Source organism: Oncorhynchus tshawytscha, unplaced genomic scaffold (assembly GCF_018296145.1).
Source record: "Oncorhynchus tshawytscha isolate Ot180627B unplaced genomic scaffold, Otsh_v2.0 Un_scaffold_17_pilon_pilon, whole genome shotgun sequence".
In the NCBI taxonomy this organism is placed as follows: Eukaryota; Metazoa; Chordata; class Actinopteri; order Salmoniformes; family Salmonidae; genus Oncorhynchus; species Oncorhynchus tshawytscha.
Window position 1 is genome coordinate 1,000,626 of NW_024609830.1, and position 22,822 is coordinate 1,023,447.

Sequence of the window (22,822 nt, forward strand, 5' to 3'; positions counted from 1 at the left end):
TTTGAAAGCCAAGTCAACAAACAGATTACTGACCATTTCGAATCCCACCATCCCTTCTCCGCTATGCAATCTGGTTTCAGAGCTGATCATGGGTGCACCTCAGCCACGCTCAAGGTCCTAAACGATATCTTAACCGCCATTGATAAGAAACAATAATGTGCCGCAGTAATCATTGACCTGGCCAAGGTTGACTCTGTCAATCACCACATCCTCATTGGCAGACTCGATAGCCTTGGTTTCTCAAATGATTGCCTCGCCTGGTTCACCAACTACTTCTATGATAGAATTCAGTGTGTCAAATCAGAGGGCATGTTGTCCGGGCCTCTGGCAGTCTCTATGGGGGTGCCACAGGGTTCAATTCTTGGACCGACTCTCTTCTCTGTATACATCAATGATGTCGCTCTTGCTGCTGGTGAGTCTCTGATCCACCTCTACGCAGACGACACCATTCTGTATAATTCTGGTCTTTCTTTGGACACTGTGTTAACAACCCTCCAGACGAGCTTCAATGCCATACAACTCTCGTTCTGTGGCCTCCAATTCCTCTTAAATACAAGTAAAACTACATGCATGCTCTTCAACCGATTGCTGCCTGCACCTGCCCGCCCGTCCAACATCACTACTTTGGACGGTTCTGACTTAGAATATGTGGACAACTACAAATACCTAGGTGTGTGGTTAGACTGTAAACTCTACTTCCAGACTCACATCAAACATCTCCAATCGAAAGTTAAATCTAGAATTGGCTTCCTATTTCACAACAAAGCATCCTTCACTCATGCTGCCAAACATACCCTTGTAAAACTGCCCATCCTACCGATCCTCGACTTTGGCGATGTCATTTACAAAATAGCCTCCAATACCCTACTCAATAAATTGGATGCAGTCCATCATAGTGCCATCCATTTTGTCACCAAAGCCCCTTATAATACCCACCACTGCAACATGTACACACTCGTTGGCTGGCCCTCGCTTCATACTCGTCGCCAAACCCACTGGCTCCAGGTCATCTAGAAGACCCTGCTAGGTAAAGTCCCCCCCTTATCTCAGCTTGCTGGTTCACCATAGCAACACCCACATGTAGCACGCGCTCCAGCAGGTATATCTCTCTGGTCTCCCCCAAAACCAATTCTTCCTTTGGCCGCCTCTCCTTCCTGTTCTCTGCTGCCAATGACTGGAACGAACTACAAAAATCTCTGAAACTGGAAACACTTATCTCACTCACTAGCTTTAAGCACCAGCTGTCAGAGCAGCTCACAGATTACTGCACCTGTACATAGCCCATCTATAATTTAGCCCAAACAACCACCTCTCCCCCTACAGTATTTATTTATTTTGCTCCTTTGCAACCCATTATTTCTACTTTGCACATTCTTCCACTGCAAATCTACCATTCCAGTGTTTTACTTGCTATATTGTATTTTCTTCGCTACCATGGCCTTTTTGCCTTTACCTCCCTTCTCACCTCATTTGCTCACATTGAATATAGACTTATTTTTGTACTGTATTATTGACTGTTTTACTCCATGTGTAACTCTGTGTTGCTGTATGTGTCGAACTGCTTTGCTTTATCTTGGCCAAGTCGCAATTGTAAATGAGAACTTGTTCTCAACTTGCCTACCTGGTTAAATAAAGGTGAAATAAATAAATAAAATAAAAAGGTCAACAGCATCATGAACTCTACCAAATAGTACAAAAATAATCTTGACAAAAAGACTGAAACCTGGCCGCAAGTGGATCTTCCAGCAAGACAATGACCCCAATCAAACATCAAAAATCCACAAATAAATGCTTAATTGACCACAAAAATCAACATTTTGCAATGACCATCTCAGTCTCCGGACTAAAAAAAACCTGTGGTTTGAACTGAAGTGGCCAGTCCATAAGCACAGACCAACAAATATCAGGGATCTGGAAAGAGTCTGTATGGAGGAATGGCCTAAGATCCTTCAATCTCATAAAACATCCCAGAAAAAGGCTGAGACATTATCCTGGCTAGGTGTGGGTACACAAAGCATTGAAAGCAGGTGTGACAATAACTTTGACACTTTTTTTGGACACAAAAAAAAAAAAAAATTGTTCAACAAAATATTTTTCTCTGAGGAATTGTAGTACTATAAATATTTTATTTGAGCATGCAATATACACAATAGCTTAATATTTGTATTATAAAGTACTGTTTGCTCATCTTTATCAAGGGTGCCAATAATTTCAGGTGACTTCATTCTATATGAGTTTTACATCATTGTGATACTCTTAACAGATCTTCAGCAGCTGTTATTTGTCTTGAAATGTTTAAAGATGGAGGGAATCAGAACATACAGTAAATAATGCCATTGTTTGTGCTCACATTAAATATGAAATGGTTCTGTATCAATAGTTACTAAAATCCACATTCACACATTCAAAACTTTCCTTTAGGGTTAAGCTTTATTACATCAGAATCAGACAAACAGAAATACCTTTAGTTTAATCCACGACTTTTGATTGGTCAATGCTATGGTCGCCACCACTGCATAATACCGTCACCAGGGTAACAGAGTGAGGATGATGAGGAGTGACAGAGAGAGGCTCTGGACTTTCCAATTGGTCGATACTGGTGACACATAAACATTTGTTCAAATCACACACACAAACACCCCCCGAGGGAGGGTCATACTGAGAGAGAGGAATGGACAAGGTTAACAAACAGTATTCAATATCCACTCATGTTAGATGGTAGTTAATAGACACTAAAGTAGCATGAAGGACAAGTTCTAACGAGTTTAAAAAGGAACAGAGAAATGTCCTGCAGAAGGTCTCCAATTTTCATCTGCCTTATTTCTTTTCTTTGATTCCACGTTGCTCTTCCCGTTCTCTTCGTCCATCCCTAAAAACAAACAAAGGTCAAAATGATAGTCAGTCATCCTTCACACAATAAAGGCAAATAGAACCAACATCCTGATTGACAGATGAGACATTGTTCCAGAGAAGACAGATCACACATCTGTCATGCACACACCTCTGTCAACAATGAGAGATGGGGATAATAACTAGGACATCATAAAGCTGGTTAACAACATCATACTGACACCACAGTCAACTCTAATACAGTCCCAGACAGCAAGACTCAAAAGATAGTGACACGGTATTTGACTGAAATACTATCCTTTTAAATGATAGAATACTTTTTTTATGATGGTGTTTTTGAGTCATATCTGGCATTTCTACATAACATGCATCTTCACTGCTATAAGCTGTTTCCTAATGCTATCAAGAGAAAACCAATCAGTGGAATGCTAACAGAAAAAGAGAACAAAAGATACCCAGCTCTGCTCATCTCATCTTTGGGGCCTCAGGTTTGGGTTCTTCTGGTTTGGGGGCGGCCTCTTGTTTAGGGGCTTCTTTAGGAGAATCAGGTTTGGGAGCATCTGGTTTGGATTCTTCTGGTTTGGGGGCATCTGGTTTTGGAGCGGCCTCTTGTTTAGGCGGTTCATCTCCACACAGTTTCCTTTGGGAGCCAGAGACAGATAGAGCTAGTGTGTGCAAGTGTCCATATGCCTGTGGTGTACAGGTATACATACAGATGGACATGTATAGAGGTGTTCCATGTTCAGGGCTCCAGTCCCAGTCTCTTACCTTCCCTCTACAGAGTCCTTCTTCACAAAGACACACACTTTGCTGCGCTGCACCACTTGCTGTTTGAGAGACGTCATCTCTGCTTCCCAGGCAGCCTTTTGCTTCTCAAACTCAGCTACAGGACCAGACAGAGAGGGGGTTAGAGGCTACAGGACACAACATGGGGCTAGAGGCTACAGGACAGAGGCAGAACAGGAGGTTAGAGGCTACAGGACAGAACATGGAGCTAGAGGCTACAGGACAGAGACAGAACAGGGGGTTAGAGGCTACAGGACCAGACAGAGAGGGGGTTAGATGCTACAGGACACAACATGGGGCTAGAGGCTACAGGACACAACATGGGGCTAGAGGCTACAGGACAGAGGCAGAACAGGGGTTAGAGGCTACAGGACAGAACATGGAGCTAGAGGCTACAGGACAGAGACAGAACATGGAGCTAGAGGCTACAGGACAGAGACAGAACATGGAGCTAGAGGCTACAGGACAGAGACAGAACATGGAGCTAGAGGCTACAGGACAGAGACAGAACATGGAGCTAGAGGCTACAGGACAGAGACAGAACAGGGGGTTAGATGCTACAGGACACAACATGGGGCTAGAGGCTACAGGACAGAGGCAGAACAGGCTACAGGGGGTTAGAGGCTACAGGACAGAACATGGAGCTAGAGGCTACAAGACAGAGACAGAACATGGAGCTAGAGGCTACAGGACAGAGACAGAACATGGAGCTAGAGGCTACAGGACAGAGACAGAACATGGAGCTAGAGGCTACAGGACAGAGACAGAACAGGGGGTTAGATGCTACAGGACAGAGACAGAACATGGAGCTAGAGGCTACAGGACAGAGACAGAACATGGAGCAAGAGGCTACAGGACAGAGACAGAACATGGAGCTAGAGGCTACAGGACAGAGACAGAACATGGAGCTAGAGGCTACAGGACAGAGACAGAGGGATATTAGAAGACAGGTAAGTGAATAAAACATATTCAATAAGACCAGTCGCATATTCGGAATACTACTCTTAATCCCAGCGACCTGCAATGAGCTTATTCCACCACAAGATGTCTCTCATCCATCAAAATATTTAGAAGAGAAAAACCTTGCACCTAGAACTGGTCATGGACCTGTTTTAAACCTGTTTTTATGTTATAGTTCACTGTGAAAGGAAAGGGGATACCTAGTTAGTTGCAGAACAGAATGCATTCAACAGAAATGTTCTCTTCTGCATTTAACCCAACCCCTCTGAATCAGAGGTGCGGGGAGCTGTCTTAATCGACGTCCACTTCATTGAGGAGCAGTGAACTATCATACATGTTATCATAGTCGTATCAGTAATAAGGCGAAGAGCCTTTCAGAACAGTGTTGATGTAACCATAGAGTTTCAGGTGTTTAAACACTCACTTTTGGAGTTACTGTTCTCTGCCTCAACGGCCCCCACCTCATCAGCAACATGTTTCTGTGACAGGAAAGAGAAAGAACACACACACACACACACACACACACACACACACACACACACACACGAGGAAATCAATTGTGTACACTCTAAACCCCAGACATACCCCTCCTTCCTTACCTTTTCTCCCTGGCATACCTCCAGTTCACTCTTCTTCTTGGCCTCTGCAGCCTGCAGTGGGGGGAGTTCTGACCCCAGAGTATCCACCTGAGCCTTGGTCTTGTCCAGCAGGTTGTGAGCTCTGATCACCTCGTGTTGGTACTCTCCCAGTACGTCTCTGGTCACACGCAGTTTAATCGTCTCGAACGATACATGTTTCTGCTCCTTCATCTCTTCTTTCCGCCGCACGTTTATCAGTCCCAGCAGAGCTACGCTAGTCAGCAGAGACACCCCCACCAATACACCCTGTGTCTTCATCATGCCGTGGAGTTTGACCAAGGAACAGTCGTTTTCGCTGGTCCCTGTCGACTGCTCCGCGGAAGTGTTGACGACGTCCTCGCAGACTTACAGCGGAAGTACCAATGGAGTGTGAAAGGACAGGTGGCCACCCACTGTACTTGAGCGGAGTCCGTGCTTCAGTTTTCAGGTGAAACGGAAGTCAGGTTGAAAATACTATATCCACTATATCCCTGAAAAACAGAAAAAACTGCTTCTGTCGACTCCGCGGAGAGCGCACTTCTTCTTCTTCTTTTTTCATTTGGAGAGCGCTTCACTCAAACCATCCCCATGCCCGCCCACCTGTCACGGTCCATGCTATCTGGGATCCTTGGGACGGGCTTACCTCCCTTTGAAGTTGGTTAATAATGCTTAAGGTTAGGTAAGGATTATGGTTAAGGTTAGAGTAAGGGTAGGGTTTAAGGTTAGGATTTAGGGTATGGACGTCCCAAGACTCCCAGATAACACTTGCATATCTGGCACTGCTACGCGGAAGTAAGTGGATGAAAGCACTCCGGAATTCGAGGGAATATAAACGTAAAAAGGTAACGTGATAATACTGTATAACAGGCGCAACTCGAATTAGGAATGATATCATAATTTGTTAAACACGCCCTAGCCTATAGGCTACGACTACCTTTGATTTAGTTCTAGTATAAACATTTAGTCATGACAAACATATTAACCCATAAAGCTCTGCCAGTTTGAGGTCAGGCCACACTAGCTATGTTTCCAGTAACTTGTCAAGTAACTAGGAATTTACAGGAAAACAAAAAGCAGAGCAAAATCGTTGGTAAAGTCAATAAAAAAATCTTATCTGGTGCATTACGTTACAACCAATAATGTATATACAGTAGATGACTGACATGTGGCACTGTGTTGAAGCGCCTCCATCTTGGAACTACCCTGCCGTTGTAAAAACTATTTAAGGAAATATAGAAATGTACTAAGCTAAGGACCCTGGGACTAAACACCTCCCTCTGCAACTGGATCCTGGACTTCCTTACAGGGTGCATGCTTATTGATTATTTGAAGAGAAAAAAATGTAATCTATATTAGAATAAGGCTGTAACGTAACAAAATTTTGAAAAAGTCAAGGGGTCTGAATAATTTCCGAATGCACTGTATATTTTCAGTTTGTGAGTGTGTGATATGGGGGTTGGAGACATGTTTATCTTGAAATAATAAAGAACAACTTTTATAAACAATGGGAACATTGCCATGTTGCACTGAGCCTTGCTGTTGGAAAACCACATCAGTGTCTGACTTTCGGCTGTCGCAGATGCACCTCCCCCGACTTCCCTCCTCGACTTTTGTCTACAGTCAGTTGCTTTCCCCGTCCCACTCAAATGATCCCAATGTCTTACTGGCCTCTTGGAGACAGGCCCTTTATATCCTAATCAGACAGCACCAGAGTAAACACCAGCCTCTTGGAGACAGGACCTTTATATCCTAATCAGACAGCACCAGAGTAAACACCGGCCTCTTGGAGACAGGCCCTTTATATCCTAATCAGACAGCACCAGAGTAAACACCAGCCTCTTGGAGACAGGCCCTTTATATCCTAATCAGACAGCACCAGAGTAAACACCAGCCTCTTGGAGACAGGCCCTTTATATCCTAATCAGACAGCACCAGAGTAAACACCAGCCTCTTAGAGACAGACCCTTTATATCCTAATCAGACAGCACCAGAGTAAACACCAGCCTCTTGGAGACAGGCCCTTCATATCCTAATCAGACAGCACCAGAGTAAACACCAGCCTCTTGGAGACAGGACCTTTATATCCTAATCAGACAGCACCAGAGTAAACACCGGCCTCTTGGAGACAGGCCCTTTATATCCTAATCAGACAGCACCAGAGTAAACACCGGCCTCTTGGAGACAGGCCCTTTATATCCTAATCAGACAGCACCAGAGTAAACACCGGCCTCTTGGAGACAGGACCTTTATATCCTAATCAGACAGCACCAGAGTAAACACCAGCCTCTTGGAGACAGGCCGTTTATATCCTAATCAGACAGCACCAGAGTAAATACCGGCCTCTTGGAGACAGGACATTTATATCCTAATCAGACAGCACCAGAGTAAACACCGGCCTCTTGGAGACAGGCCCTTTATATCCTAATCAGACAGCACCAGAGTAAACACCAGCCTCTTGGAGACAGGACCTTTATATCCTAATCAGACAGCACCAGAGTAAACACCAGCCTCTTGGAGACAGGCCCTTTATATCCTAATCAGACAGCACCAGAGTAAACACCAGCCTCTTGGAGACAGGCCCTTTATATCCTAATCAGACAGCACCAGAGTAAACACCAGCCTCTTGGAGACAGGCCCTTTATATCCTAATCAGACAGCACCAGAGTAAACACCAGCCTCTTGGAGACAGGCCCTTTATATCCTAATCAGACAGCACCAGAGTAAACACCAGCCTCTTAGAGACAGGCCCTTCATATCCTAATCAGACAGCACCAGAGTAAACACCAGCCTCTTGGAGACAGGCCCTTTATATCCTAATCAGACAGCACCAGAGTAAACACCAGCCTCTTGGAGACAGGCCCTTCATATCCTAATCAGACAGCACCAGAGTAAACACCAGCCTCTTGGAGACAGGCCCTTCATATCCTAATCAGACAGCACCAGAGTAAACACCAGCCTCTTGGAGACAGGCCCTTATATCCTAATCAGACAGCACCAGAGTAAACACCAGCCTCTTGGAGACAGGCCCTTCATATCCTAATCAGACAGCACCAGAGTAAACACCAGCCTCTTGGAGACAGGCCCTTCATATCCTAATCAGACAGCACCAGAGTAAACACCAGCCTCTTTGAGACAGGCCCTTTATATCCTAATAAGACAGCACCAGAGTAAACACCAGCCTCTTGGAGACAGGCCCTTCATATCCTAATCAGACAGCACCAGAGTAAACACCAGCCTCTTGGAGACAGGCCCTTTATATCCTAATCAGACAGCACCAGAGTAAACACCAGCCTCTTTGAGACAGGCCCTTTATATCCTAATCAGACAGCACCAGAGTAAACACCAGCCTCTTGGAGACAGGCCCTTCATATCCTAATCAGACAGCACCAGAGTAAACACCAGCCTCTTGGAGACAGGCCATTTATATCCTAATCAGACAGCACCAGAGTAAACACCAGCCCGTGAGGCTGGTAGGAAGTCTAAACAAAATGCTGCTACTTTGCCAGCTGCTACAGAATCATAGTGTTGACACAATGTCATCAATACAATATGAATAATCAGTGTGTCCTCGGTCCTTGTACATCCAGTCTGGCGTTAATCACTATCAACAGATATGAGAATAATCCATAACATTCAGTATCAAGTCTAGTGACCATCAACCCGCACCTTGAGTGTCACATACACTGGAAATCATGTGTTTTACAGAAGGAACATAATATATACTAATATGCTAAACATTGTGTTAATCACTCTAAACTGAATATGAACTTTAATGATCTTAAATCTCCCCATAGCACACACTGCACCCTAAATGATGACTTACTACATGGAACAATTTCATAATCTCTGGTTGTCTGTGTACCCTCTAAGAGGAAGAGGGAGGAGAAATTAAATGCAAATGAATGAGATAGATAAACAATAGAGAAAGCATATCTGTTAGTAATAAAACATGATCCCTGAAACAGAAGGTGAGAGCAAGAGAGGAAGGGAGGGAGAGAGAGAAGTGGGGAGGGAGGGAGATAAAAGCGGTGGGAGTGTGGTGGTTAAACAAGGAAGTAGATTTATCTTTGTCTACCAAACATTCCACCTAGCAGGTCGAACCAGTTACAGGTAGACAGACTGCCATCAGCAACCAGAGGGAGGGAATGTGAACACACACACTCTCCAACACACACAGGCTGACTACGGGGATGGTTGAGGAGTGACCGATCAAGACAGCAGCCAAGAAAGACAAACTGGACCTGACTTGAGCCTCATCTCTCTCTCCCTCTCTCTTTCTCTACCTCCTTTCTTCTCTCTGTCCTGTCCCAGCAGTATGCGGGCTGTGTCTGCGCTAGTGTTCCTGGCCGTGGGTGTGATGGTGGTGTTGATGTACCAGGCGGTCCGCCAGGAGCTGACTCTGCGGGGTCTTAAAGCCCGCGCTCTGGAGAGCTCCTCTCAGGTCAAGCAGAAGGAGAACGACATCGTCCAGGTCAAGATGAAGATCCAGAAGCTGAATGGTGAGCTGGAGCCCATCAACACCAAGAGAGAGGAGCTGACTAAGAAGAAGGAGCAGTCTGCTAAAGACACAGGCGAGGCGGACAAGAGTCTAAAGACCTGTCATACAGAGAAGGTAGGCTCACACACACACACACACACACACACACTATGCAAACAGACACCTGCTACATAGAGAAGGTACAGCACTGTTTATACTCGTGTTATGGTCTATAATAATCCATTAACAGAATGCCTGTACCAAGTCGAGACACAGAACCAGAGAATTAGGAATTAGAACACTGAAACAAAGGCAGCACTAAAACAATCTTCCTATCCATTGTGAAACCATTGGCAACAGACTGGCTTGTGATATGTTTATTGGTCAAATTCACTTACAGTGGTAGTGTTGGATATGATGATGGTCAGTTGACTTATTTTCTGTAGATTCATTAGTCCTCCTAACCCTCATGGAAGGGCCCTGTATTCACGATCACCATCAAATCAAATGGAATTTGTCACATGCGCCGAATACAACAGGTGTAGTACACCTTACCGTGAAATGCTTACTTACAAGCCCTAACCAACAATGCAGTTCAAGAAATAGAGTTAAGAAAATATTTACTAAATAAACTCAAGTAAAAATGTTCTATCAAAAGTAACACAAGAAAATTACATAACAATAACGAGGCTATATACAGGTTGTACCGGTACCAAGTCAATGGGCGGGGGTACAGGTTAGTCAAGGTAATACGTACATTTTTACATGTAGAGGTGTATATCAGGTGAGGTGTGTTAATGTTTTGTGTTTCATATTAGAGGGCAACTTGATCTGATTACCACATCACCACATCATTCACCACTGTGGCAGATTACACACACTAGAAGGTAAACTGACATGGGAGATATTACAGTGCCTTCAGAAAGTATTCACACTCCTTTACTTTTTGTTGTTTTACAACCTAAAATTAAAATGGATTGAATTGAGATTTTGTGTCATTTATCTACACACAATACCTCAAAATGTCAAAGTGGTATTGTGTTCTGAAATTGTAAAAAATATATAAAAAAATGAAAAGCTGAAATGTCTTGAGTCAATAAGTATTCAGCACCTTTGTTATGGCAAGCCCAAATAAATTGAGGAGTAAAAATCTGCTCCTGCTAAACTAATTGTTTTAAAATGGTCATACCATGGATTATTTAGCTATTTGTTTGGAATTGTTTATATCTTTAGGTATATAAAGAAAAATATAGCACATAGAAACGCATTGAATAACGCATTCATAAATGGCAAAACAGACAGTCAAAAAATAAATAATAAGGAATATGTTTTTGATGTGTCTGTCCTATATCTAGGAGATATAAGAAAGCTCAGGAAAAAAGGAAGGAAGGAAACCGCTCAGGGATTTCACCATGAAGCTAATTGTGATTTTTAAAACAGAGTTTATTGGCTGTGATAGGAGAAAACTGAGGATGGATCAACAACATTGTAGTTACTCCACAATACTAGACTCAAGGACAGATTGAAAAGAAGGAAGTCTGTACAGAATCAAATTTAAAAAACAGGAATCCTGTTTGCATTAAGGCACTTTAGCAATACTGCAAATAATGAGGAAAAATTACATTTTTCTCCTGAATACAACGCTTTATGTTTGGGGCAAATCCAACACAACACATCGCCACTCTTCATATTTTCAAGCATGTTGGTGGCTGCATCGTGTTATGGGTGTGCTTGTCATCGGCAAGGACTAGGGAGTTTTTTATGTTAAAAATGTTTGGAATAGAGCTAAGCACAGGCAAAATCCTAGATGAAAACCTGGTTCAGTCTGCTTTCCAACAGACACTGGGAGACAAATTCACCTTTCAGCTGGACAATAACCTAAAACACAAGGCCAAATATACACTGGAGTTGCTTACCAAGACGCCATTGAATGTTCTTGAGTGGCCTAGTTACAGTTTTGACTTGAATCATCTTGAATATCTATGGCAAGACATGAAAATGGCTGTCTAGCAATGAAAAAGTTGAAAGAGCTTCAAGAATGTTTTGAAGAATAATGGGCAAATATTGTACAATCAGATGTGCAAAGCTGTGTGCTCACACTGTAATCGCTGCCGAAGGGGATTCTAACATGTTTTGGCAGGGGGATTGAATACGTACAGTATCTAATCAAGATTTATCAGTGGTTTATTTTTCCATGATTACTTTTTTATTTTCCTCTTTGAATTACAGAGTATTTTGTGTAGATCGTTGGCAAAAAAGTACAATTAAAACCTATTTGAATCCGACTTTGTATCACAACAAAATTTGGAAAAAGTCAAGGGGTGTGAATACTTTCTGAAGGGATGTTTTGTGTTGAGTGGCATGTGAGAGGAATTCTGCCAGGTATTCTCTTAGCAGTGATCAGTCAGCAATTAAATTTTGTTCTCACTTATTAGTCACAAAAAGGATTAGTCACACTTTAAACAAAGTGCATATTATGAAGGACACATTGTATGCCTTATGTAGCCCTTAATAAGGCCTAGCTAGATGAGGCCCACAATGCTTCAAATACCGGTCCTCATCTTCCCTCTTTTTTTCTCCTCAGGCCGATGCGGAGAAAAAGAAGACTGAGGCGTCGGCGGCCCTTCAGAAAGTTAAAGGTACAATGGCTATTTTACTGCAGTGATGGGATACCAGTCATGAATTGCTCCCTTTTAGGTGGTTGTAGAATTGAACGTCTCTTTTCTGGATTTTGATCATTAGAGGGGATCAGCCTAATTCTGCTCTGCATGCATTATTTGGTGTTTTATATTTTACACGGGGGATATTTTTGCAGAATTCTCTATGCAGTCTCAATTTGGTGTTTGTCCCATTTTGTGAATTCTTGGTTGTTGACCTTTCTCTCTCTCAATACATTTTTTCCTGCTCTCCCCATTTCCCTCCATGTCTTTCTCTCCTCCTTCCCACCTCTCTCTCAATACCCTTTCCTCCTTATCTACCCATTTCCTTCTGTCTTTTTTCCTACCCTCCCGCTTTCCACCCCTCTCTCATTATCCCTCGCTCCCCCTCTAGATGATCAAGAAGCACAGAAGAAGAAAGCTCAGGAGGAGATCCAGGCGTTGAAACAGCAGATTCTGGAGCGGGACAAAGCACTGTGTGCCTTTGTGGACCAGACCAATGAGGAAGGACGGTAAAAGAGCAGATACACACACAGGCATTCAGGCACACTCACACACACCCAGTAACACAGGCTTGTGGTCACCATTATGAAAGACTTCTATGGTCACAGTTTACTGTGTGTCGTGTAGTTCTGTGGTTACTGGGTGCTCACATGCTATTGATAACTAATGGTTGTTGTTGTTGTTTTCTTTGTTGTTTATCAGGAAGCTGTGTGGAATCACAGAGGCCCCAAAATGAAGACTTGGACTAGACTATCAGCCTCCATCCCTCCCTCATGCTTGCCGTGATGCACACACACCTATACACATCATCGTTGTGCAGCTCATAACATTCCCCACCTACAACCACCTTCACTTCACTGTACCTCTCAATACTCAGGAAAATAAAAAACAAGAAGGGTTTGGAAAACCCAGTCTGAATGTCATGTCTTCATTACATACAGTACACTGTTAGTTTATGTATGCAGGTAAGGAAGGGAGACATTACATTTTTTAATTAGTGAGTTTCATCCTTTGGTACAGTACATTAATGTAGGAATGACTGAAAGAGGTTAGGGCTAATTCCCTCAGAGATGGAGCAAGGTGTCTCTGAGGTGACTTCTGAATGTTGCAAAGGTTCTAGAGAAGAGCTCTAAAGAAGTGTGCAGGTGCATGCCCATCTGGTTCAATTGTCTATTAAATATTTATTATGCATTGATGTATGATTGACCTATATAGTGTATAGATTTATGATGGACCTTTATTGCATTTGGGTGTGGTGTGCGTAAACCAGAGTATAACATTGCCCTGTGTGGGTAATGGGAAAATTTCAGATGAATAAAGTGAATATCCAGTTCACAGTAATTAACACAATGATTAGCATATTTACATGTTTTCCCTTTCTATAATACACATGATTTCCAATGTTCTATTTGTGAGACTTACTTTTGTATGGGTTGATGGTCACTAGACCTGAGCTACTGAAGGTACAAGGACCGAGAACACACAGATTATTATTCTATTGATGACATTATGAACACTGAGTGATTCTGTAGCAGCCGGCAAAGTCACTGTCTTTGTATTGACTCCAAGCCCCTCTGGCTGATATTTTAGAGAACATTTTGTACTGTCTGATTAGAATATGAAGGTTCTGTCTCCAAGAGCCCCGTTGGACATTTTCTATGCTTCTGTTCTGGAGGTGTCTCCCTGAATGATTGTATTAAACTGGATCGATCTGATTGATATTATCAACGACTGCTCTCCTTTTTGTTTATCTGGAAATTCCAGTTACTTTCTCAGTCTGTGTTACAGTCTCCGACCCTGCATGACCAAGTGTACCAGATATGGCTAGAGATTGGACCTGTCATTGTGAGCTACAATACAGTATGTTAAATGTAGTGAGCTCACGTGTTACATAATTACCCCTCAAAGACTGAAGCAAATGGCCAGTAGAAAGTTCTACTGAATGGACAAATGCCAGACTGTGTATCGGTAAATGTTTTTGGTCTTGCTTGCTGTTGACATGGAGACCTGTTTGTTAACTAAATACAGTGGGGCAAAAAAGTATTTAGTCAGCCACCAATTGTGCAAGTTCTCCCACTTAAAAAGATGAGAGGCCTGTAATTTTCATCATAGGTATACTTCAACTATGACAGACAAAATTAGATTCAGAAAATTTTTCTCCAGAAAATCACATTGTAGGATTTTTAATGAATTTATTTGCAAATTATAGTGGAAAATAAGTATTTGGTCAATAACAAAAGTTTATCTCAATACTTTGTTATATACCCTTTGTTGGCAATGACAGAGGTCAAACATTTTCTGTAAGTCTTCACAAGGTTTTCACACACTGTTGCTGGTATTTTGGCCCATTCCTCCATGCAGATCTCCTATAGAGCAGTGATGTTTTGGGGCTGTTGCTGGGCAACACGGACTTTCAACTCCCTCCAAAGATTTTCTATGGGGTTGAGATCTGGAGACTGGCTAGGCCACTCCAGGACCTTGAAATGCTTCTTACGAAGCCACTCCTTCATTGCCCGGGCGGTGTGTCATGCTGTGTCATGCTGAAAGACCCAGCCACGTTTCATCTTCAATGCCCTTGCTGATGGAAGGAGGTTTTCACTCAAAATCTCACGATACATGGCCCCATTCATTCTTTCCTTTACACGGGTCAGTCATCCTGGTCCCTTTGCAGAAAAACAGCCCCAAAGCATGATGTTTCCACCCCCATGCTTCACAGTAGGTATGGTGTTCTTTGGATGCAACTCAGCATTCTTTGTCCTCCAAACACAACGAGTTGAGTTTTTACCAAAAAGTTATATTTTGGTTTCATCTGAGCATATGACATTCTCCCAATCTTCTTCTGGATCATCCAAATGCTCTCTACAAACTTCAGACGGGCCTGGACATGTACTGGCTTAAGCAGGGGGACACATCTGGCACTGCAGGATTTGAGTCCCTGGCGGCGTAGTGTGTTACTGATGGTAGGCTTTGTTACTTTGGTCCCAGCTCTCTGCAGGTCATTCACTAGGTCCCCTCGTGTGGTTCTGGGATTTTTGCTCACCGTTCTTGTGATCATTTTGACCCCACGGGGTGAGATCTTGCGTGGAGCCCCAGATCGAGGGAGATTATCAGTGGTCTTGTATGTCTTCCATTTCCTAATAATTGCTCCCACAGTTGATTTCTTCAAACCGAGCTGCTTACCTATTGCAGATTCAGTCTTCCCAGCCTGGTGCAGGTCTACAATTTTGTGGTGTCCTTTGACAGCTCTTTGGTCTTGGCCATAGTGGAGTTTGGAGTGTGACTGTTTGAGGTTGTGGACAGGTGTCTTTTATACTGATAACAAGTTCAAACAGGTGCCATTAATACAGGTAACGGGTGGAGGACAGAGGAGCCTCTTAAAGAAGAAGTTACAGGTCTGTGAGAGCCAGAAATCTTGCTTGTTTGTAGGTGACCAAATACTGATTTTTCCACCATAATTTGCAAATAAATTCATTAAAAATCCTACAATGTGATTTTATGGATTTTTTTTCTCATTTTGTCTGTCATAGTTGAAGTGTACCTATGATGAAAATTACAGGCCTCTCATCTTTTTAAGTGGGAGAACTTGCACAATTGGTGGCTGACTAAATACTTTTTTGCCCCACTGTATGTGTTTTGTTTATGTACAGTGCTACCTCCCTGACTGTCACACAAATTCCTGTTTTGTTAAGGTGACATGAGGCCCAGTAATTCGTTTACTGGAATGTAAATTGCTTAAAAGTGTACTTTTACAGAATCAGTTTATCCACTCTGCTTCTGTACAGATCAGACCTTTTTTTATTTATGGAAATACGATGTAAAACTGTAATGCTAAAGATAAAACACACATTAATATGTGTTTTATCTTTAGGATTACAGTTTTACGTCGTTGTATTTACATAAATAAAAAAAGGTCTGATTGAAAATAAGATGCCTGTAGATGGTTGTGAGTAAATGTTTTCACATTAATACTTCAAAGTATTCTATATTTGTTCACACATCCTAGCTGCTAGATGGCTTTCAGCATAAACTTCAGATGGTCTTTGGTGTTGTTATGGGTCTAGTAGAGACTAGAGTCTAGACTCTCTGTTTGTAGATGGTCTTGCCCAGTCTGTTGAGCTCTATGACATACTGCTGTCTCTCATGCTCCAGGAGGGCCTGCAGTGCTGCTCTACGGACCTGCACACACACAGAAAGCAGACATCATGGAGAGCATGTACTGTACATACAGGGAAGCCGTAGTTGAAGTTCTGGTACAAATATGGACAATGCAAGCAATTCATAAGTTGGTGTGTCCTATATGGAAAACCTGACAATGTGTAGCCTACTTTTACCCCTGCCTGGTGTTACAAATGTGTAATTGCTCTGACAGTGTACGTGTGTGAAGGACACTGCAACACAAATTAACGAGAATAAGCCCATTAATTTTCCTCAGTCAGAGGAATAGGTTAGAGATATGATGCTACGAACCTTCATGAAAGGGCTGATAATAGGTTATTTAATAACATCCCCTAAGAGAACAAGGTCTCTAAAACGGTATGGAGACAGGGATTAGCTTCATGGCAAGTTCATTAAATTCATTAAAAATCCTACAATGTGATTTTCTGGATTTTTTTTCTCATTTTGTCTGTCAGAGTTGAAGTGTACCTATGATGAAAATTACAGGCCTCATCTTTTTAAGTGGAAGAACTTGCACAATTGGTGGCTGACTAAATACTTTTTTGCCCCACTGTATATATGGTGTCATTTCATTGGGCTCTGAATAATACAGTGTTCCTTCCTGAACAGTGCTATATTTGTACCTTATAGTGTCTAGGCACCCCATTTTAAGCTGTTTGACAACAGTGAAAATTAAATAAAATTAAATGTTATTTGTCCCATACACGTGTTTAGCAGATGTTATTGTGGGTGTAGTGAAATGCTTGTGTTTCTAGCATTAACAGTGCAGTAATATCTAACAGTAATATCTAACAATTTCACAACAATACACACAATCTAAAGGAAAGGAAAGGAATTAAGAATATATAAATATTTGGGCGAGCAATGTCAGAACAGCATAGACTAAGATGTAGTAGAATACAGTATATACATATAAGGTGAGTAATGCAAAATATGTAAACATTATTAAAGTGACTAGTGTTCCATTATTAAAGTGGCCTCTAATGTGCTTGTGATGGCTATTTAACAGTATTTAACAGTTTGATGGCATTGAGATAGAAGCTGTTTTTCAGTCTCTCAGTCCCAGCTTTGATGCACCTATACTGACCTCGCCTTCTGGATGATAGCGGGGTGAACAGGCAGTGGCTCGGGTGGTTGTTGTCCTTGATTATCTTTTTGCCCTTCCTGTGACATCGGGTGCTGTAGATGTCCTGGAGGGCAGGTAGTTTGCCCCCAGTGATGCGTTGGGCAGACCGCACCACTCTCTGGAGAGCCCTGCGGTTGCGGGAGGTGCAGTTGCCGTACCAGGCAGTGATACAGCCCGACAGGATGCTCTCAATTGTGCATCTGTAAAAGTTTGTGAGGATTTTAGGTACCAAGCCAAATTTCTTCAGCTTCCTGAGGTTGAAGTGGTGCTGTTGCGCCTTCTTCACCACACTGTCTGTGTAGGTGGACCATTTCCGTTTGTCAGTGATGTGTACGCGAGGAACTTGAAGCTTTCCACCTTCTTCACTGCGGTCACATCGATGTGGATAGGGGGGTGCTCCATCTGCTGTTTCCTGAAGTCCCTGATCAGCTCCTTTGTTTTGTTGACGTTGGGTGAGAGGTTATATTCCTGGCACCACACTCCCAGAGCCCTCACCTGTAGGCTGTCTCTTCATTGTTGGTAATCAGGCCTACTACTGTTGTGTCGTCTGCAAACTTGATGATTGAGTTGGAGGCGTGCATGGCCAGTGAACAGGGAGTACAGGAGGGGGCACGCATCCTTGTGGGGCCCCAGTGTTGAGTATCAGCGAAGTGGAGGTGTTTTTTCCTACAGTACCTTCACCACCTGGGGGCAGCCCGTCAGGAAGTCCAGGACCCAGTTGCACAGGGCGGGGTACAGGCCCAGGTACTATTGTGTTGAATCCTAAGCTATCTTGATCTGTGTCATTCACAGCCCTATGAAATTACACCATAAATACATTCGACAGACCCTACTGAGTATTCCCTACAACACTTCTACTGCAGCACCTAGAACAGTATTTGGGGGCATTTAGGCTATTGACACTTTTCTGCTATTACGTGCAGACATTTATTCTGAACATTCTGAAATTCCGTGACCCGGAAATACTTTTTTAGTGTTGCTGAGGAGACAGGGCCCTGTTTCAGCACCCCTCCACTCCCTCACCATCGTCAGAGCAGTCTTTCCCAGCTCAGTCTCTCTCTGCTGGGTCAGCTCTCTCAGCTTCAGGGTCTTCATGGAACCAGCCTGGGTGGAGCCCTCAAACTCAGCCTTTTGCATCACACCACAGATACTGAGAGACAGAAAGAGAAGAGGAGGGGAGGGGGGTCCTTTCACTACATTGAGAAGTGAAAAGACTGTAACTTCAAGGTATTTCAGGGAAAACGTATCAAACGTTGCAGTTACAATTAGCCCAACAGTACAGAACAAAATAGTTTACACACCTGTCCAGCTCTGCAATGCGGTTTGTCATCTCGCCATCTTTCTTTAAAAGAGTGAAAATGCAGACTATAACACATTTCCAGCCACTTAGCTATAGGTATCTGACCACTTTTTTGTCTGTGTGTTGCTTAGTAGTGACATGCTTACCTTGATTCTGTCTCTCGCCCTCTGCACAAGTTTGTTTTTGGAACGTCGTTCCTCACAACCAAACATCCTGCTGGCAGTTTATTTGAAATAAATAGTCACAAGTATCTTGCTTTAACAAAGACTGCACAATAAACGAATAAATGGTAAAAAAATGTCAGTGTCTCAAAGGATGGAGGCGAGTCTGTCTACGTTGGCATGGTAACTAACCTATGTAGCCGGAAATATCCTTCCTTCGCTGCCAATTACATTGAACGATACAGATCACATGACCAGCATAACGCGTGTTGCCCGTTGTCTTTCCTTGTGCAGGAAGTGGTAACATGGGGCGATGAAATACACATGAAAGTCCTTCTACCAGCCAAACCAGAGGCGATACAAAATTGACAAAAGCTCCGTATTTATCCTCCTGTTGTTAGTTTGTTACAGTAGGAAGTTATAGTTCTATGTTAGGTTTGATTCTGAATGTGTATTGCTATCATACAACAGCCACTAGTCAGTAAAGCTGAAGGGCTGGCTAGTAGTAACCGTAACGTTACAGTAACTTGTAGTTACATCAGAATAGGGCTTGGCAATCTTACCCCAACATTGTCATAATGATACGAACAGGAGTGCAGCAGATGTCCAGGGGACTGTGCCAAATAATGGGACGTGAAATCTCAAAGGGAAATTTCAACACCAACATCAGACAACAAATGACTCAAAGGGGTCCAGCTTCCCTGGTCCTCTATCAACAGTGTCCGAACCATGGCGGTAGGTCCAGAAACACACAAAGTCACACATATTTAGCTAGCTACAAACAGCCCTAACATTAGTGTAGCCTACTGTCAAGGGCAATGTGAGTGAGAACATGCGAGTCATGATTCATCTTACCTAAACATTTGTCATGGTTCCCTTTTCCCGAACGTTACTGCCGATAGAAACAGTATTTTTTTCCCACAATGCGCATTGTGAACTGTGCTGTAATGTTTTTCGTTCTGGATGTTTCTGCCGTGTCATACTGTTCTGTTGTCATACAGTGGGACCCCCTGTACTCGGTCAGATAATACTGTAATAAAGTATGGCTGAGAGTGTAATAGTAGTGTTTGTCCACTAGGTGCTGCCCTGGTCTTTCTCTTTCCAGCCACGGGACTTCAGCCTGCCCAACTCGTCCTGGGGCTCCGACATGAGGCGTCTGTATGAGCACTATAACAGCCAGTGTGAGGTAGAGACAGATGACGGAGAGAAGAAGTGAGGGGTCTGGAGAAGACTGCCCAGCTATAACCTCACCCTCAAGTACACCACAGGTACAGTAAGGAAGGGTTTCTTCCACATATGGATGGTGTGTGTGTGTGTGTGTACGAAAATGCATGCACTCACTACTGTAAGTCACTCTGGACAAGATAAATTACTAAAATGTAACGTGTGTGTGTGTAACTCTGTGTGTCTCTCCTTCCAAGGTCTGGTGTATCTGAGTAAGATGTTCTCTATATGTGTGTCTCTCCTTCCAAGGTGGGGTGTATTTGAGTAAGATCATTCAGTCGAAGGCTCGTCTTCACGCGGAACATCAGGGAGCAGCGTGCAGCTTTCGAGTACGTCGTGTTTGTTAACAAGCAGGAGCAGAAGTGTGTGTGTGTTCCAGGCTGGCCACCTACTGGAGGGACCCCCGGGGTGAGCTGTTTGTGTGTGTGTGTGTGCTGATGGCATGCGTATACTGTGACAATGTTTGTCCTTGTGTGTGTATCTCTGTAAAAATGACACAATCAACTGCTAGCATTTAAACACCATAGTTAGTCAGAAGTATAATGTTTATAAATGATGTGTGCGATTCCAGGCACGTCCATGGGGGGGCAATATCTACCATGATTGACACTGTAACGGGGACCCACGCCACCTACCTCTCTGGGCCTGTCATGACTGCCAACTTCAACATCAACTACCGCAGGTACACACACCTTCTCCCTCACTCTCTCCATCACTCACTCACAGCTTATTAAGCTCTAAAAACATGTTTTCATGGTATTGTGGTCATTATTGTAGGGTTCTAAGTGAGGTTCTAGATTTTTCCTGACCACATTTCCTGGTTATGACAAATACTGTATCCCGCCTCTACTCCCCAAAGCCCCATCCCATTGGGTAGTACAGTGCTGCTCACCTGCTCATTGGATAAGAAGGAGGGACGGAAAACCTTTTTTCCCTGTCAAGTGACCAACACGTACAGCTCCAAACTACACACAGAGGCCACAGGTACTGTCACCCACCCTCACGTGTTGGTTGTGTTTTAGACGTGTGTCATTGGACTTTCAGTCAGTCTGAAGTGTTCTCTCAGTCTTAGTATGTTTCTCTCTTTTCCCTCATCCTTCTCTCTCTCTCTCACTCTCCTTCTCCCTCTCTCTCTACTTCTCCTTCTCCCTCTCTCACTCTCCATCTCCCTCGCTCTCTCTTCTTCTCTCAGGGCTGTTTCTGTCAATCACAATGGGATACCTATTAGGAGGTTGATGGATAGGCCAGCTCATCGACCAACCAGATGCTACAAACACACAATATCAGAAACAGCCCTGACTTCCTAGGGGGTGTGTTTGTCTGCACACAAATGTTTGGGTGTATATCAGTACCTGAGCATGGGAGTGTGTATGTTTGAGTGTTTGTGTGTGTGTGGTTATGACTGTCAGATCCAGTAATCTTCTTAACTAGCAGTTTGCCTGAGACACCTGATGCCTTGCGCTCCACTGACATAGCCTACAGATACTGTATTTTATAGACACAACCGGTTGTGGATATTGTACCTCTCTTTCTCCACTGTTACACACTCCTGTACAACCAGCTCCAGTCAGAGTGAAGGACATAACCTCTGGTATATTATATTTAGGTTGAGGCTGTAGATACAGCTTTTCTGAACCCTTCTTCCCGACAGCTAAAGGTCCCGACACTTCTGCATGTGCAGAATTCTCTACTTTATGCACCTCCTTCACATTTCTCAGTCGATTGTGACTGATAATCTTCATGTGAAACGTCCATGCAGCATCTGCATACCTGTGTCTAGTTTCAATCATAGCACATATTTTGCCTAGTGGCACGTGCTGTTGAGTTTTGGCCACATGAGAGAAAAATGTGCCCATTTGCACAATCATCCTAAAATCTCATAAGAAATGAGGTGGTGTTTTGTCTTGCAGTAATTTTATACTACACTATTATATTGGGTTCTGTTATGTAGAATACCATCATTGTGTGTGATCTGGCAGACATTGATTCAGCTTTGATCTAACTTCATCAAACGAGCACCATTCACCAGAGTAGCTTGTTCTCTCGTAGAACAGAGACTGTGTGTAAAGAAGCTTTTAGCCGTCGGAATGAGGGGTCTAGAAAAGTTGGACCCACAGCCACTCCGATATATTTCATAGATAGTTTATTTTTTGTATTTTAAGTTTATTTTTTGTATTTTATTTGTACAATTATTTATAATTTATTGGACCTTTTACAGTTTGAGATTTTAATCATTGCCCATATGTTATTTTGTGACCATTATGACCTCTTGAATAAAGCTTTACCTCTTGGATACTGTAGACTGTTTTTCAATGGTATCTGGCTCAATGTGGGATAACTTTTCCATTCTCACTGGTCCATGTGTTATAAACAACCTTCAGACAGACTGATGTCATACAGACCCTTTTCTCTTCATCTGTCGACTTCTCTCTACGAATCTACATCTCCCTCTCACCCCTTCTTCCTTCTTTCCTTCCTCTCTGTC

General features: G+C 43.1%; 3 protein-coding genes and 1 pseudogene across 8 annotated transcripts; 2 read left to right on the top strand and 2 right to left on the bottom strand.

The window, feature by feature from the left end:
• Positions 1–2,106: 2,106 nt before the first annotated feature.
• On the bottom strand, positions 2,107–5,743 carry LOC121846137 (pollen-specific leucine-rich repeat extensin-like protein 1). Of its 2 annotated transcripts, none has more exons than XM_042319304.1 (5): positions 5,214–5,743; positions 5,021–5,075; positions 3,619–3,733; positions 3,306–3,490; positions 2,107–2,869 (listed from the first exon to the last, which is right to left on the bottom strand). In XM_042319304.1, the coding sequence occupies exons 1-4, from the start codon at positions 5,493–5,495 to the stop codon at positions 3,316–3,318; spliced, it is 627 nt and encodes a 208-aa protein (XP_042175238.1). In that variant the 5' UTR covers positions 5,496–5,743; the 3' UTR covers positions 2,107–2,869; positions 3,306–3,315. The 2 variants fall into 2 exon arrangements, with proteins under 2 accessions (XP_042175238.1, XP_042175237.1); XM_042319303.1 differs by having other exon boundaries at positions 5,196–5,743.
• Positions 5,744–5,926: 183 nt separating this feature from the next.
• On the top strand, positions 5,927–14,074 carry si:dkey-87o1.2 (restin homolog). 2 transcript variants are annotated; one of them, XM_024403798.2, is made up of 5 exons: positions 5,927–6,055; positions 9,528–9,825; positions 12,275–12,329; positions 12,742–12,859; positions 13,053–14,074. In XM_024403798.2, the coding sequence occupies exons 2-5, from the start codon at positions 9,529–9,531 to the stop codon at positions 13,084–13,086; spliced, it is 504 nt and encodes a 167-aa protein (XP_024259566.1). In that variant the 5' UTR covers positions 5,927–6,055; position 9,528; the 3' UTR covers positions 13,087–14,074. The 2 variants fall into 2 exon arrangements, with proteins under 2 accessions (XP_024259566.1, XP_024259565.1); XM_024403797.2 differs by lacking the exon at positions 5,927–6,055 and having other exon boundaries at positions 9,288–9,825.
• Positions 14,075–15,941: 1,867 nt separating this feature from the next.
• LOC112235361 (uncharacterized protein C1orf189) lies at positions 15,942–20,127 on the bottom strand. 4 transcript variants are annotated; one of them, XM_024403805.2, is made up of 5 exons: positions 19,969–20,127; positions 19,099–19,165; positions 18,954–18,990; positions 18,676–18,802; positions 15,942–16,526 (listed from the first exon to the last, which is right to left on the bottom strand). In XM_024403805.2, the coding sequence occupies exons 3-5, from the start codon at positions 18,980–18,982 to the stop codon at positions 16,425–16,427; spliced, it is 258 nt and encodes an 85-aa protein (XP_024259573.2). In that variant the 5' UTR covers positions 18,983–18,990; positions 19,099–19,165; positions 19,969–20,127; the 3' UTR covers positions 15,942–16,424. The 4 variants fall into 4 exon arrangements, with proteins under 4 accessions (XP_024259573.2, XP_024259571.2, XP_024259572.2 ...); XM_024403803.2 differs by having other exon boundaries at positions 18,954–18,994; XM_024403804.2 differs by having other exon boundaries at positions 19,099–19,168.
• LOC112235356 lies at positions 19,394–22,753 on the top strand (annotated as a pseudogene).
• Positions 22,754–22,822: the final 69 nt, after the last annotated feature.